The sequence below is a fragment of the Camelus ferus genome, chromosome 16, assembly GCF_009834535.1.
Source record: "Camelus ferus isolate YT-003-E chromosome 16, BCGSAC_Cfer_1.0, whole genome shotgun sequence".
NCBI classification, from domain to species: Eukaryota; Metazoa; Chordata; class Mammalia; order Artiodactyla; family Camelidae; genus Camelus; species Camelus ferus.
The window spans coordinates 41,250,388-41,265,567 of record NC_045711.1 but is presented as its reverse complement, the minus strand read 5'-3'; the positions used below and the strand labels follow the sequence as shown (position 1 = coordinate 41,265,567).

Below are 15,180 nucleotides of genomic sequence, written 5' to 3'. Positions count from 1 at the left end.
CTTCGCAAGCGCTAAATGGATGAAATGAAGGAACGGAGGAGTGATGAGCGAAAGCGCCAAGGAGAGCAGCCGCTGCGGAGCCCAGCGCGCACGCGGTGCCGGCGAGGAGGCGGGCGGTCCTGGCGGAGGGCAGAGCGGCTCAGCGTGCACGCCCACCGTCCGGAGTGGTCCCACGCGGCGGCCGAGCAGCACCGCCCACGCTCACGCGGCGCTCTCCACAGCCAATTGAAACGGCCCGCGGGCCGCCTCTGCAGCCGCTCCCGGCCCGCTTGCCGCTTCTCAGCCAATGGGAGCCGGCGGCGTCACCCTCAGGTCGGGTGGGGCGGGAGGAGGGTCTCGGACGGCGCGAGCCGGGGCCTCTTCCCACGTCGCGTTCCGGCGAACGTCGCCTCGAGTCCTGCCCGACTTAACCAACCGATAATGGGGCCTCTCGGCGCCCGGCGCGGCCTGGAGTGGCTGCTGGGCTTCTACTTCCTCACCCACATCCCCATCACCCTTCTCATGGACCTGCAGGCGTTGCTGCCGCGCGATCTCTACCCCGTCGAGGTGAGGGCTCCGTCGGTCCTGGCCGCCGGTCGCCGAGATTGGGGCCCCTCGGCCAGCGGTTCTCCCGGCGGCGCCGTGACCTCCCCTCCTCAGGCCTCGCCCCCCGCCTCGCCCAGTCAGGGTTCCCTTCCGCTTTCCTGGGGTCCTGCGGGCGCTGCGGCCCCTCCTTACCGGTCAATTCGACTTAGTTCCTCGAGGTTTTCTTCGTTTCTCCCAGCAGCTTCTCCTGGGCTTCTGTGGGCACTTTGCTCCTTTTAAAGACAGCTCTTCCCTGGGTTAGTTTAAGGCTCCCATACCCCAGCTCTGATCAGTTGTCGGTATTTGAGGGAAGTAATCTGGATGATCCAGTGCCCCAATCATATGTTGGACTTGCTTTAAAATTGTGTTTCTTGGGAGAGCTTTAAAATACCGACTAATCCCAGAGAAATAATGCAAGTAGAATTAGACCGGCTAAAAGACACCCGCTGGGCGTCCTTACTTCACGATTAGGATCCAGCAACTTCCAAAGCTCAGAAATAAACTGACGACACCTTTTCAAATCAGCCTGTTTAATTGGGTTTGAGTAAGAATGATCACCTGGGTAGAAACAGAGGCGAAAAGCCCCATTTCTTGGTTTTTGGAGAGTATTATTTACCCCAAACTTCGCTTTAATGCTTTTTAATTCTTACGTTTTATTTTCACGTCTGGACCCTATAACCTTCTATCCCAGGATTCCAGTCTTCAGTTCTGCGCTTCTAGACTGTAGAAGGGTGGGCACGGTTGACTTGTCTACCTAAAGATTTGGTTTTGCCTTTGTTTTTCCTTAAATGCTTTTTCTCTGCAGAGCAGGCGTTCTTTGCCTGAGGTCTGTGAACCCCTAATGGGATATCCAAAATTGCGTGTGTCTTGTGTTTTCTGTAGCTTCCATCAACTTTTCCAGGGCTCCAACCCTCCCAAAAAGGTTAAGAGCCACTGCTGGACAATATACCCCGACTCCATAGTCTGGTTTGTTTCTAGCTCCAAGCATAACTGGGAAGACCTCTGACCTACCTTTTCCTGGGTTGTGTGTGGCAAGAGTACTGGCCCACAGTCTGGGAACTGTTCTTCCACGAACTGCTTGAGAGTCTTGGGCAAGACAAGGCTCTGTAGCTTCAATTGTCAAGTAGAAGAGAGTTGGGTTAAATTACAAGCTCAAACAGATACAGGGTGTATTAGTTTCCTATTTGTTACAGAACAAATTACAAAAATACAGTGGTTTAAAACAACACAAACTTAAGCTCGTTCAGTTCTGGAGGTCAGAAGTTTGAAATGAGTCTTGCAGGCTGGTTCCTTCTGAAGGTCTCAGGGGAGGATCTGTTCTTGCCTCTCTCAGTTTCTGGTGGCTGCAGGTGTTCTTGGCTTGTGGCGACATCACATCAATATCTGTTTCTGTTGTCACTTTGCTGCCTTTTCTTCATTAGTCCAATCTCCCTCTGCCCCGCTTTTATAAGGACACTTGTGATTACATTTAGGACCCACCAGATAACCAGGATAGTCTTCCCATCTCAAGATCCTTAACCCAATCACACCTGCAAAGTCTCTTTTGCCAGACAGGGTTACATTCATAGGTTCTAGGGATTAAGATGTGGATATCTTTGGGGGCCATTATTCAGCCTACCACATAGGCCCAGGTGGTACATGATCTTTCTGAACAGGGTGTCACAGCTCTGCAGCGGCTATTAGCTGCCTTGAAGAAAGGAGAGCCATGTCTGTGCAGTCTGCTGGCCAGCAGAACTCAGGCACACTACCTGTTTAGTCTCTGACATTATGAGTTCCTTCATACTAGGCAGTTATGTTACTCCAGGCAGCCAGCCCGTCCAGACTTAACAGCTGTTGGTTTCCCTATCTTTTCTGAATGTGCCATTACCACAAGTTCCTTGCTGATCACTCACAAAATACAATTAAATGTGTCCAGCATCATAAAGACCCATTTAAACTCATGTATTTGATTAGGTAAAGTTTTCTCAGCTTTATTTTTTTTAAATTGACTTACTGTAAAAGATCAAGAGCCAACGTAGGCAGGTTCTGACCAGAAACTGTGTGTGTGTGTGTGTGTGTGTGTGTTTTCATGTGTCTGCCTGATGCTGTTTGAAGGCCTTAGCAACACAGGGGCATCCCAGCTTGGGATGCCTGTGTCTTTATTCACTCCTGGTGCTTTGGGTGGGCAAAGATGGTTTTGTTGCTTCTGTATGGGGAAATATCGCTAATAAAAGCCTTGAGTTATCTTCAGATTCTCTTTGAAAAAGTGCCAAAATTTAACATCTGTTGTGTTTTTCCTCCCTAAACAGAAGGAGTTTTCCCCTAGAACTAAAAAGATTGTGGAGATCACATAATGATTGGGCTAAAAGTTGCAAATATCTGTCTTGGTTTGAACCAGATCAATACTTGTAAAAACCCTTAGTATGAAACAGTAAAACTAGTTTGGATTAGAACACAGAGGGGATGGGAAGCATTTGTAGTGCCACGTGCAGCTGGGTAGCACTGCTTCTGTTAAAATAAGGAAAAACAAGTGAGCATCTAGGCCTGAAACCAGTCTGCACTCATTCTAAGGCAGAGGAGTGCAAGATTGTTCAGTAGCAACTCTGGTTTAGAAATCCTTGTGCATAGGGCTGGTGACTTTAATGGATGACAGTGGTAAATTGAATCAAATGTGAGTCAGGTATACACGGAAAGAGTTTTATTACCTTTTTGGGGGTCTTACCTAATAAGAATAATTCTTATGAAAGACCACTCACGTGCTGAGATTTTAATAGGATTAAATTTGAACTCCTCCAAATAAATATTAATTACATTTGATTAAGTAATCTTAACATTTGCTATGTGCTAGCTAGAACATTTACATTGTTCTAAAGACTGAGCATTAACTCCTTTCATCTGACCAACAGTGAAGTAGGAAACAAGCTTAGTGAGGTGAAGTGTTTAGCCCAGAGCTAGGCACTCTATCCCCAGGTCCCAATGCTCTTCATTCAGCTCAGGGGTTAAGGGCGTCGACCCTCTGCACAGTCGAAAATCCACGTATAATTTATAGTCAGCCCCCACATACCCACAGTTCCTCCCAATCCTCAAATTTTAGCCAGCCACAGTACTGTACTGTAAAGTACTGTAGTATTTACTGTTGAAAAAAATCTGCATGTAAGTGGAACTGTGCAGTTCAAACCCGTGTTGTTCAAGGGTCACCTGGATTGTAAATTTTGCTAATATCATCCTGCAGCCCTTAGAAATTACACTGTTGTACAAATTTGCCTAGATTTATGAAATGGGTGTATCAGAGAGAATATACAAATTAAATAGAAAATGAAGTTCAAATGAACCAGAATGCCTTTTCAATTCTGCAGTAAATCTTTTAAAATAGTTTCTTCCTTCCAGGATTTTTTACAGTAAATTTTAAGTAATTGTTTTAAGTAAATCTAGAAAGCAAAAAAGGATCTTAAGAAACATTTAGTCCAAGTCACTTGTTTTACATGTATGGAACTAGAGCCCAGGAGAGGTGCCATGACTTAACCTTTGTGAATATTTTCACATTACCATCCTGAAAAGTGCTTAGGAAGAAGCTAAGGAAATTGCTGTGAATTTAAATTTCAACTCAAATACAAATTAAAGATCATTTGGTCAATAAATTGGTTATCTAGCTAAGGCCTTTTTGTAATTAATATTATGCTAACAGAATGTTGGTGTCTGGATATTTGCTTAAAGCTCACTCACAGCAAAGAGGCTTCTGTTTCACAACTGTGAACCTTTATCTTTAGATTAAAAATTAACAGGAAAAATATTTTTGAATTTTCCATTGTAAGCCAAATTCTTATCTTGGGAGTTATCTTGATTTATCATAATAACAAGACATATATTTGGCTTTGAAGGCAGGTGTGTTAAGATGCTGTCTCCAGGAGGTTAACAGTAGTCTGCATGGTATGGAGGCTTCGGGCTCATAAAAGAGCACAAACTAGGCAGCCTCAAATCCTCCCGCTTCCTTCCCCTGCCTGTAGCCACATCAACATGGATCTGTATCTTTTGATATGACAGTGTAATTATGAAAGTGGGGCCCAAGCTAGAACTGAGACCACTAACTGTCCAGCCTTGACATAACCTAGAAGCTACATAGTTTATGGTATAGGGGAGAGTTTGTTCTTCTACAAATATCCTACTGGTCTCCTAAAAGGAGAAAAGAAATTAGAACTAGGGGGTTAAGAAAGATGAGGAACTTGAGATTTGGGGATTATTCAAATTGCCTAAAATTGCATCTTCACAGAGGTTTTCACAGAGATTTACCTCCCTCCCATCCCATCCCCTCCAAAAAAGATGAGGAAATTCATTTCTGTATTTGAGGCAATCTGGCCCTTGGAGTTTGCTGTGCAGTTGCTGTTGTGAAAGGACAAATATCATGATGGTGTTGGCAGATAAGTCACATCCGTGTATTTGTTCAGCAAACTAAGAGCCTACTAAGTGGCAGATACTGTTGCTCTTGACAAACGCTGGGTAGCACAAAAGCCAGCTGGGTGTGCTGTCTGCTGCCAAGGGGCCTGGGCAATGAATGACTCTTCCAGTGGGTTGGAGCTGGTGATGCCTGTACTGCCCGGTGGCCATATTCATCGTGATCGTGCTCTTTTCCCAGCTGAGAAACCTGCGGCAGTGGTACACTGAGGAGTTCAAAGACCCTCTGCTGCAGAACCCGCCAATGTGGTTTAAGTCTTTCCTGTTCTGCGAGCTGGTGTTTCAGCTGCCTTTCTTCCCCATTGCAACATATGCTTTCTTCAAAGGTTGGTAAATGGTGGGGAGATCCCATTTTTGCCCTGAAACCAGGTGCCAGAAATCTTTTGGGAGTGGGGAGTGGTCCCTGAAAGGAGACAGACGATCTGCTGGGAATGGCCAGGGTAGATCTTGTAAAGAGACGTTAATGTGGCTCAGGCTAGTGTCTGGTCAGCTGGGCTGCAGGGCTGCCTCAGTCGACTAGAAACCTCTTACACGTGAAACCTGAGGCTACTTTAAAGATTGAACTTGTTTCTTTTTATTGTTTTTCCCCCTACAAAATTTATTATTATTATTATTGGCTTTTATTTTTCTGCTTTGGGAGTATCATACTGGCTTGTAAGCAGTAGCATTAAGCTAATCCCTAAATGGTTCAACATCTCATTTAAAAATTATCCTTAAGTGTCCCACATGACTAATGCTTTTATAAAGAAGGCAGCTATACCAGTGTTCATGGTAACCAAGCTTATACAGCTTATGTCCCACTGGAGCCCCCCAGTCCTCTCTCAGCAGAATCTGTTGATCCCTCTCACCGCTATATAATTACTTAACAGATGCTGCTGGCAGGACTGCCCCCAGCACCATTGCACTGTAGACCAACCAGGTTTAACTGGTAATGGCCATTTTACTGCCCCAGTTTTTCTGAATTAAATTCCAGCCCCCACCCTTAGTTCTTTGGCAGTCAGTGTGTTAGGCCTCCAGCTGTCATGTAAGTTTGCACGTTAGGCACTATTATAACACATCCAGCTTTCCATTGGTTTCCACTTGGAAAAGGAGGTAGAATGATTCAGCTGAAGGGAGCAGGCAGAGACGGGGAAGGATGTTGTGGGCATCCCTGGAGTCACGAGCAGACCTGACGCTTCTCTCTCTCTCTCTCCCCCCAACGACCTCAGGAGGCTGTAGGTGGATCCGCACCCCTGCAGTCATCTACTCAGTGCACACCATGACAACTCTGATACCAATCCTCTCCACATTTCTGTTCGAGGACTTCTCTAAAGCCAGTTGTTTCAAAGGACTAGGACCTAAGACTTTCCACGAACGACTATTCCTTATATCTGTCTACACTCCCTATTTTCTCATCCCTCTTATACTTCTGCTTTTCCTGTTGCGGAACCCTTACTACAAGGAGAAAATAAAGAAAAAATGAGAACCATGGGCCCCAGGAAGAGATGCCCACAGGGCAGTTTCCTGTTGACGCAGTACCAGGAAAACTGCTCAGAACCCAGGTTTTCAATAGTATTTGAAATATACCAGCAGCAACACACAGGAGCAAGACACCAGCAGGAGGCATATCAAACTGTCACCTTCCAAGGGCACTGGCACAAACAGACCCATCACCTGAGGACAGGGAGAGGGTGTGGGCCAGGTTATGGGGAAGTGGTGCCAAAGGACTTGCTGTGTGCCCAAGTCCCCTTGCAGGATTACTAAAGGCAGGACCAGACCAGAAACTAGATAAACTTCCAAGAAACATGGCCTACTTGGCATGTATCATGACTTATCTGACCAACGTGTGACTAAACCTTGACTCTGGAGTCTACAGCATGTCGTGAATCAGCAAAATGAACAGTGGGATGTTTCAGGCCATTTTTAAGTTTGAAATTATGCCTCTTTACTATTCATTAAAAACTGTTTTCTTGCCCCCACTCCTAGGTGGTGGGGAGATAGTCTATAAGAGCTTTAAACTTAGTTTTCCTTAAGGTTCAACCCTAGTGAGACTAAGTCAGAAATGGGTCAGACTAGAAGGTGTATTATTTGTCTTAAAAAGATCATCCCACAAGAAGAGATTTTTTTTTTTTGACGGCCACTGACTTTATTGATTTAAAAAATTTTACAAGAACAGTAACTGTTCTGCCAAAGAGGACCAAATGGCATAAAACAGACCAGAGGTGAGGGTGAGTGTGAAGGAAGGAACCAGGAATCCACTCAGAAAAGCTGGTAATTGCTGACATGAAATTGGCAGGGAGAGAAGGGAAATGCAAGCAAGAGTGAGAACTCCAAAAAAGTTGAAATGGTGATGGGAGAGAACTCCCAAAGGACCCTGGAGTGCATCGGAGGTGTGGACCACAACAGCAATCTTTTCCTTTGTAGAAGACGGAGGAGGAGTCCTCACTTGACTGCAAACTCTGGAGACTCAATACTGGGGGTAGGGATCGGGGTCTCCCCGGAGAGCATCACAAGAAGGCATTGCACCACTCTTGAAGGCACCCGAAGCCGTCCTGAGACTGCTTGGCGTTGGTGCCGCATGTGTCCTTCAGCCATTCCCAGAAGAGGTCTTCGTCTTTCTTTAGAACCAGAACTGACCAAGGACCACATAGGCCTTTTCAAAGCCTCTTTTCTCCAGCTTCTTGCCCAGGACTTCACCAATCCCGGCCAGGCTTCCCACTGGTTTTTTTCCCCATGAGCTCTGCCATGAAGTCTCAGTGCTTTTGGGAGGCTGTCATCTTGATCAGGCTTGATCCGCAGCTCCAGCTCTCATAACCGAGAAGAGATTTTTTAGTCTCCTTGTTTATCCTCTTTCCAGACCTTAGTCTTCTGTTACTTTTTAGAGACCACCTAACATAAGTTGCTTTACTCTGAGGTCTGGTGTCTCAAAACCTGATCTGGAGCTGTGCTTCTTACTGAATAACTTCATCCATCCTAATAGTTTTAAGAATTCCTTCCTGTCTTGTTCCCAAAGGGGACAGGGGGCTGGGCATGACAGGTCCAATGGGTGCATATAGATTCTCTTCACATTAGTATTTGGTATTTTATTAGCTTTCTCTAAATTTGTACTCAAGGCCAACTCAAAAAAAAAGACTGTGAACGCACGTGGAAAATGGTAGGCACTGGTCCTGGTTAGTTACCTCTCTTTGTTTTGCTTAGAAGCCCTAACGGTCTGATTGTTGGGAGTATCATCTGACTCGTGTGTCTGGTCCAAATAAAAGAAGCTGCTGACCACTGCCTGGTTTATTTTGTGGACTAGGGGCTAGGGAGGGCAGGGTTCTCTTATAAAGGGTTAACTGTACATTTCAAGGGTATCAGGAAAAGAGGTAGATCAAGCCATTTGAAAATAATAATTTATTGCTTTTCCTTCCAAAGCTTTGTAAATATACCAAGAAAAAAAAAGTTCACATACTGCTCAGTTCAGACTGAGAATGCAAGAGGTGAGAACCTGGACCACCATGGCCACTGGGTGTTCACCTGCAGATGCACTGACATCTGAAAAAAGCTCCCTCAGATTTGATTTATTACTGCCTTCAGAGATGCTGCATTCTTCACACACCTTATACAACACACTGGGTCATAAGTCACTGGAATGGTACAGAGGGTTTTTTGATTTGGGGTTATGGGTTTTTTTTTTTTTCTTTTTTCTTTTTTGCCCTCCTGCTACAAAATGAAGTTTTCAGTTCATTTCTGAAAAATAAATTGGTCAATAAATTCATTTTGTTCTGCTTCTACTTTACACAAAGCTTCATATTCAACCCGATACCTGAAAAACAAAATTGTTAGAAAAATGGATGAAATAAACCATGGACTTAATTCTTCTATAGAAGAATGTGGGTGATTTAGATGATTCCAAGAAATGGTGTGAGCTCAAAATGAAGTTAGTGAGGGCAAGAAAGAAAAAAGTAAGAGGCAATGCCCTACCTGGGGCCACCCTTGGAAAGCCTCTAGCCCTGAGAGTCTTCCTTTCAGAGAGCCAGCCAACTCTAGACACTACCTGTGCTTTCATGCTCTCAAACTAGAGGTTGTTTGAAATTAAATTTTCTTCCCATCAAATGTAATTTTATTTTTAAAATCTTCAAATCAGGATGACAAGACTATTCCCGGGAGAACGATGAAGAATATGGACGAGGTGACCATTCAAGAAGGAAAAATAAAATCACAGTTGAGTCAAGAACTTGCTTTACATCAAAAATTCTTACCTTTCAAGCTGCATTTTCTTTTCTGCTATGAGTGCCTGCAGTTGCTGCTGTTGGGCTTCTCTCTGCTTTGCTATAGATTTGAGCAAGTTCCGAGCACCAATGGCCTAGAAGAACAGTATTGCCAAAGAAGGCCATGGCTTCACTAAAAACATCTTCAGCATTAACTCCTCAACTGGGGAAGGGACACTTGGGGGCTATTTCAGTGCCCAGCAGGGGGAAGGTTGAGCCCCAGAGCTTTCAGTAAGTCAGAAGGAAGTTTAACCTCATGATCCCACAGCGCCCAGTGAGAACTAGACTGCAGCTCTGAGGCAGACCTAGGAGCACCCCCAGAGCCATTTAGCCTGTGTCCTTTGCCGAGTCACCCACACTGCACACCTTCATTTACAAAATGAGGATAAACCACTTATCTCAGTGCTGATATGAAGATTAAAGGAAACAAGAGGGGAAGGCATAGCTCAGTGGTAGATTGTATGCTTAGCATGCACGAGGTCCTGGGTCCAGTCCCCAGAACCTCCATTTAAAGAACAAATAAAACCTAATAACCTAATTACCCCCCCCAACCAAGAAAAAAAAAAAAGATTAAAGGAAACAATGACTGAAAGTATCCTGGCATATGAGTTCAATAGTAGGTTAACTGATCAACCAGTGAATGGATAAACAAAATGTAATAAATTCATACAATGGAGTATTAGTTCAGCAGTGAAAAAGAACAATCTACTGATTTACGCTACAACATGGATGAACTTCAAAAATTTAACACAACGGAATCCAGAAGCACAAAGACTATATATACTGTACAACTGCATTTATGTGAAAGGTTCAGAAAAGGCAAATCTAGAGATGAACACTGATTAATGACCACCTGGAGCAGGGGATACAAGAAGGTACTGAATGCAAAGAGGCAGAAAGGAATAGTTTTGGGTGATGAAAATGTTCTAAAACTGTACTGTGATAATGGTTGCACACCTCTATAATACTACTAAAAATCACTGAATTACACACTTAAAAATGGATGAGTCTTGTATAAAAATCAAGCCTCAATAAAACTATTTTTAAAAAATAGGTTAATTGGACCAAGAATTACTTACTTTTTAATTGAGGTACAGTTGACATGTTAGTTTTAGGTGTACACCATAATTCAATATTTGTATGGAACTTGGTATTTAAAATCTTATTTTAATTAAATAAAACAATCCCCACCCCAAAAAAATAAAAGGCAGAAGGATGAGAGGCTAGGGTTCCAGGCCAAGATTTGGACAAAACATATGCTGATCTTACCTTCATCTTCTCATTTTCTGCTTCTTTTGCAAGTTGGTCAACAAGCTCAATTAAACCACCAACTATTTTCTGAAACTGGCCAATTTCTTTTGGGGGAAGGACAAAAAAAAAAAGTTTTATTTTCTCAGCATCACCATTCTCCCTTAGCATTCCCTTACAGAGAAAAGACAGAGCAAATTGCCCCTCCTAATTTGTGTCAAAAAAGCTTAGTGTCTACCAGCCTTGGTCCAAACCTAGAGAAGGGTGGCCAGGTGCCCAGAGCGGGACTGGGGCATAGGTGGACCCTGAGTCCCCACTGAGCCAGCCAGTAGCTGTTAGCTCAGACTAGGCTCCTGGTGGGCCAGTATTCTGGAGGGAACCCATCCTGCTTTCCCAGGAGTGACAGGAAGCACAAAGGGCCATGTTCATGAATGGACTGACTCAGGACAGGAATGCTGCCTCTAGACAGCCACAGATAAGACAACATATTTCAGTTAATGTTGGGGTGGGAGCTTTCTGCCTGTACCCAGAGCTAACAAAAAGCTCAAAGCATTTAAGGACCTAATCTCCCATTTGCTTTTTTCAATTTCCTTGGGTACAGTGGAATTCCACATTACTGAAGAGTAAACTAAGGCCCAAATGGTAGAACAGCATGAACAGAGCAATCAGAAGACTGGTGGGAGCACCCACACCACCTTTTGCCAGTCAAGCTCTCTCCACAGCCTATAGAATGGAGCTCCCAGAAGGCCCAGAAATCCCTGCTCTAGCTAAATCTGCTCTATATTCACTGCCACTGGGCTTATTTGGCTGCTGGGACAGGAGGTATCCCGAGTATCCAGCTTAAAAAAAAAAAAAAAAGACCTTATTTGAGTCTTTTGAACTGCCTGTAGAAACTCCAGTCAATCAACTTTCACTCCAAACAATGGCAAGTCTGCTACTGAGAACACTATTTCTCCCAAGAAATCAAATTATGAATATATAACTATTTCCCATCCGTAAGCCATAGTCCTGCCCCCATGAAGTTTAAGGTTCCTGAGATGGTATATCTAAATAAACACCCATCTCTCCCCATCACAGTATTTGTTTTTACTAGTGCTCTGGACCTACAAGAGAGCGTAAGAAGAGAGTAGGCAAAGCAGGTAGCACATGAGAATTCACGAAGGCCAGGCTCAACCTCCTGGGAGCCAGCAGCTCCACTGTGGCAGGGCCAAGAGCTGCAGTCAGCCGGTGGGGGGAAGAGGAAGACACAGCCAGAACAGCTCAAAGCTGAGCAGTACCCTGTCTCCCCAAATGACACTCACTGTCCACAAAGTCCTTGCACTCTTCCTTGAGCTCTACGGTCTGCTGAGTAACCTCTGGGTCCAACACCCGCAGCTTGTTCAGCTCATCAAAGTGCAGCCGTGCTTCACCCAGGATGTCCTTGGCCATGGCTGTAAAGAAACCAGCCCCAATCCCAGATCACTTCCCAGCCACCCAAGGAAATGCATGCTTCCAGCCCAGTCCCACTCCTGGCCCCGGACACCAATGCCAAAAACCCAGGTATTCCAAAGGCTCCCCCCACCCTCTGCCTCCACCTCTCTGAGCCTCACCTGTTTCCCTCCAGCTTCCCTAGAGAAGAGAAGTTCTGCTTTGAAGGGGGAGCCAGGAGGAGGTGTGTCATAGGAGCAAGGGTCAGGAAAGAATAAAGTCCAGCTGCTTGTCACAGGCATCGTTCATTCAACACACATTTCTTGAGTGCCTACTACATGCCAACACTGCTAGATGCTGGGGGTAAAGATGAGTGCACGTGGTGCCCGCCCTGGAGGAGCACAGAGTTCAGCTGGAGGAAGACAGACATGTACACTGAAAAATTATACTGTGTTAAGTGCTTTACAGAAATATCACCAAAGGGCTGGAGGAGAACACAGCAGTTAACTTAGGGTGAGGGAGTTGACATGTCAACTAAGTTGTGAGCCATAAGCCTATTTATTTATCCCCATTAATGTATCCAAAGGACATGAAAAAGCTTTTCAGATACAATACTGGAACAACACAAAAAGCAAGTAAAAGAGAAAATGTGAGTGAATTACAAATTAGGCTTAAGAAAGTAAGAAGCCAAGTGTAAGAATACTACCCAAAATGTACGCCACAGGTACACGTGCCTGAACTGGGACCCAAAGCTTGGGTCAGTGTCTTTCTAGCAGAAAGCACAAAACAGAATGAAGTATCACCAAGGACACACCAAGTAAAAAGGCCAGGGAAAGGCATTCCAAGCTGAGAAAACAGCCTGGACAAGAGCCTGAAGCCGCTGGAAGGGCCTATCCTGCAAAGAAGACGGATGAAGCTGGAAAGGTCGGATGGAGCCGGATCAAAAAGACCCTGTGTGCTAAGCTAAAGAGTTTGGGTTTTTCTCTGTAGGCCAAAAGAACCAACAGAGATTTCTTTTCCCAGGTCACCTTGCATTCCTGGTCCAAAGAATGCCTCAATTCTGGGAAGGAAACACTGAAAACTCATCCTCATCCTCATCCTCATCCTCATCCTCAATCCTCATTTTCATTCATTCTCTCCCTCTCCCTCCCTCTCTCCCTCTCTCTAAGGGAGCACATGCTCTGTCTTGGCTGCTATACCAACTCCAAAACCCCAGGTGTTCCAAAGCCTACGGCAACCTGGCCCTGAGCCCTTCCCTCCCACCTCCCCCAGCCTCACCTGTTTCCCTTCCAGCTTCCATAGAGAAGTTCTGTTCTGAAAAGGGTGATTCTGAGAGTGACTGCCTAAGGTTGGTATACCATAGGAAGAGCAATGGTTTGAAAGAATTAAGTCCCACTGTTGCCAGAACTGATTTTCAAGAAGACTAGAAATCCAGATTTATATATGTAATCTGATTTTTAAAGGAAAGTATCTAATTTAAAAATTTTAAGTAAGAAAAAAAAACCCACTTTCAACACTGTGTGGGCCAACTAATGCATACCTGGCTGTGAATGACTGTGGCCCAGAGCCTTTGGCCTCACTAGAGTCCACACAAATAAATAGGCTTTTTGAAACATTTTAATCATCCAGAGGTTCCTTATAACTGGGCTTTTAAAAAAATGTCTTCCTATTTGTTCTATTTACACATATACTCACATATAATCACCTACCTGGTGATTAATCAGACCAGCTGGTCTAGAAAGCTTCAAATAACCTGAGGGCACAAAGATCCAGTTCAACTACCACTGCTCTTCCTGAGGGTGTGCATTTATTCACCAACATCTACTGAGTCCCTGCTCTGGGGATAGAGTAGTGAAGAAAATGCTTTAATACTTTAGTTTCTGACCTCTGGACAGACAGTACACAAATAATCACAAATAGTGATAATAGTGTGAGGAAAAGCACACGGTCCTATGTGAAGCCTTAGCAGGAGGAAGTAACTCACATGGAAACAAAATTACAAAAAATTTGTAAATAAAAGCCTTCTGAAAGTGACAGTTAAGCTGAGGCCTAAAGGATGCCCAGAAGTTTGTCAAGTTGAAGGGAGAAGGGGGTATTCCAGGCAGAAGGAAAAGCATGTGTGAAGACGCTGAGGCTCTAAAAAAAATTTAACACATTCCAAGAACAAAAGTACAGTGTGGTTGAAACACTGAGCAAGGGGGAGAGCGGAAGAGGATGAGGAAGCTAGAGCTGGATGGTGGAGGTTCTGAAAGCAGCAGTAATGAGCCTGGATAAGTATAATTAATGGGCAGCCAGCAGATTCTCAGCAGAATGGCATAAACGAATATACCTTTTAGAGAAATCCCTCTGACCCAGGATGGAGAATGTGTTGGAGGGAACAAGAGGGTGAGGCCACACCTATCTTGTTCATCCCTGTAACTCTAGCATCTAGAATGGTGCCTGCACCAAACTGGCACTCAGCAAATGTTTGTGGAATGAATGACTGTGAAAACAGGGCAGGCTATTACAATGACCAAGGCTTGGAGCTGAAGAAGTGTACTGATTTGAGATGTTTCGTAAGTCGAGTTGATAGGACTTAGTAAAGGATGACTGACTGGATTTGGGGAGAAATGAAGGAGAGTCAGGCAAGATTCCCAGGTGCCTGGCTTGAGCCAGCTGTATGGTTGGAGGGGATGGTTGAAGGAGATGGGTCAGACAGGAGAAGTGGAGGGAGAGGGTTCACAGCCGCCTACTGGATTCTCTGCCAACTCCCACCACACGCTCATCTGAGGAACATTAGACACAAGAGCCAGACTAAGCTCCCTGAAGACGAGGGCGGCTCCCCTGGATCCACACTGGGTGCAACAAGCAGGCTCCGCCAGCAGAATGTGGGGAAAGTTAAGAAGGCCTGGGTGACAGAGCTGGCTGTCTTCACTACATAAACTCCTTGAACTTATCTGAGCCGCAGTTTCCTCCTAAAACGTTTGCGAGTATCGGCGCGTAAAGTTCCAGGCCCAAGCCTGGGGTAAAATCGCTTCCAGAGCCGGGCGGAATTCCCACGTTTCTCTCGCCCTGAGACTGTTTTTCCGCAGGGCGCGGGCCTGTCAAGCTCATTTCGCCCCGGCTCCGCCCAAGTCCCCAGACCCGGAGTCAAGGCCTACCTGTCCACCCCGTAGCGGCAGCGTCTGTGGTCCAGGCTGACGTCGGCAGGCAGCTCCTCTCCCTGGTCCGCGGCAACCAGCGCCCGACTCGTCTGCCTCAGCTGCTGCCACGGATACAAGACCTGTTTATCCCTAACGTCACTTCCTGACGCCGGAAGTACTTA

At 45.2% G+C, this 15,180-nt stretch overlaps 2 protein-coding genes and 1 pseudogene across 4 annotated transcripts; 1 reads left to right on the top strand and 2 right to left on the bottom strand.

Moving 5' to 3' along the window:
* Positions 1-8,241, top strand: TMEM97 (transmembrane protein 97). Its single transcript, XM_032457645.1, has 3 exons — positions 1-546; positions 5,174-5,318; positions 6,201-8,241. The coding sequence occupies exons 1-3, from the start codon at positions 16-18 to the stop codon at positions 6,452-6,454; spliced, it is 930 nt and encodes a 309-aa protein (XP_032313536.1). The 5' UTR covers positions 1-15; the 3' UTR covers positions 6,455-8,241.
* LOC116656809 lies at positions 7,105-7,748 on the bottom strand (annotated as a pseudogene).
* Positions 8,242-8,585: 344 nt separating the features above from the next.
* On the bottom strand, positions 8,586-15,158 carry IFT20 (intraflagellar transport 20). Of its 3 annotated transcripts, none has more exons than XM_006184917.3 (6): positions 15,017-15,158; positions 12,059-12,288; positions 11,771-11,899; positions 10,491-10,576; positions 9,213-9,316; positions 8,586-8,776 (listed from the first exon to the last, which is right to left on the bottom strand). In XM_006184917.3, exons 3-6 carry the CDS (start codon positions 11,895-11,897, stop codon positions 8,695-8,697), a joined length of 399 nt encoding a protein of 132 aa, XP_006184979.1. In that variant the 5' UTR covers positions 11,898-11,899; positions 12,059-12,288; positions 15,017-15,158; the 3' UTR covers positions 8,586-8,694. The 3 variants fall into 3 exon arrangements, with proteins under 3 accessions (XP_006184979.1, XP_032313537.1, XP_014414943.1); XM_032457646.1 differs by having other exon boundaries at positions 12,059-12,267; positions 15,017-15,145; XM_014559457.2 differs by lacking the exon at positions 12,059-12,288 and having other exon boundaries at positions 8,638-8,776.
* Between the last annotated feature and the right edge of the window lie 22 nt (positions 15,159-15,180).

What these genes read in the sequence shown, in the direction of transcription:
- TMEM97 (XM_032457645.1), top strand. Translation starts at nt 16, where the DNA reads ATGGATGAAATGAAGGAACGGAGGAGTGATGAGCGAAAGCGCCAAGGA. An exon ending in GCGATCTCTACCCCGTCGAG is followed by an intron (nt 547 to 5,173) that starts GTGAGGGCTCCG and finishes CTCTTTTCCCAG; the next exon opens with CTGAGAAACCTGCGGCAGTG. An exon ending in AACATATGCTTTCTTCAAAG is followed by an intron (nt 5,319 to 6,200) that starts GTTGGTAAATGG and finishes CAACGACCTCAG; the next exon opens with GAGGCTGTAGGTGGATCCGC.
- IFT20 (XM_006184917.3), bottom strand. Translation starts at nt 11,897, where the DNA reads ATGGCCAAGGACATCCTGGGTGAAGCACGGCTGCACTTTGATGAGCTG. An exon ending in GTGCAAGGACTTTGTGGACA is followed by an intron (nt 10,577 to 11,770) that starts GTGAGTGTCATT and finishes TTCCCCCAAAAG; the next exon opens with AAATTGGCCAGTTTCAGAAA. An exon ending in CAGAAAATGAGAAGATGAAG is followed by an intron (nt 9,317 to 10,490) that starts GTAAGATCAGCA and finishes CTGTTCTTCTAG; the next exon opens with GCCATTGGTGCTCGGAACTT.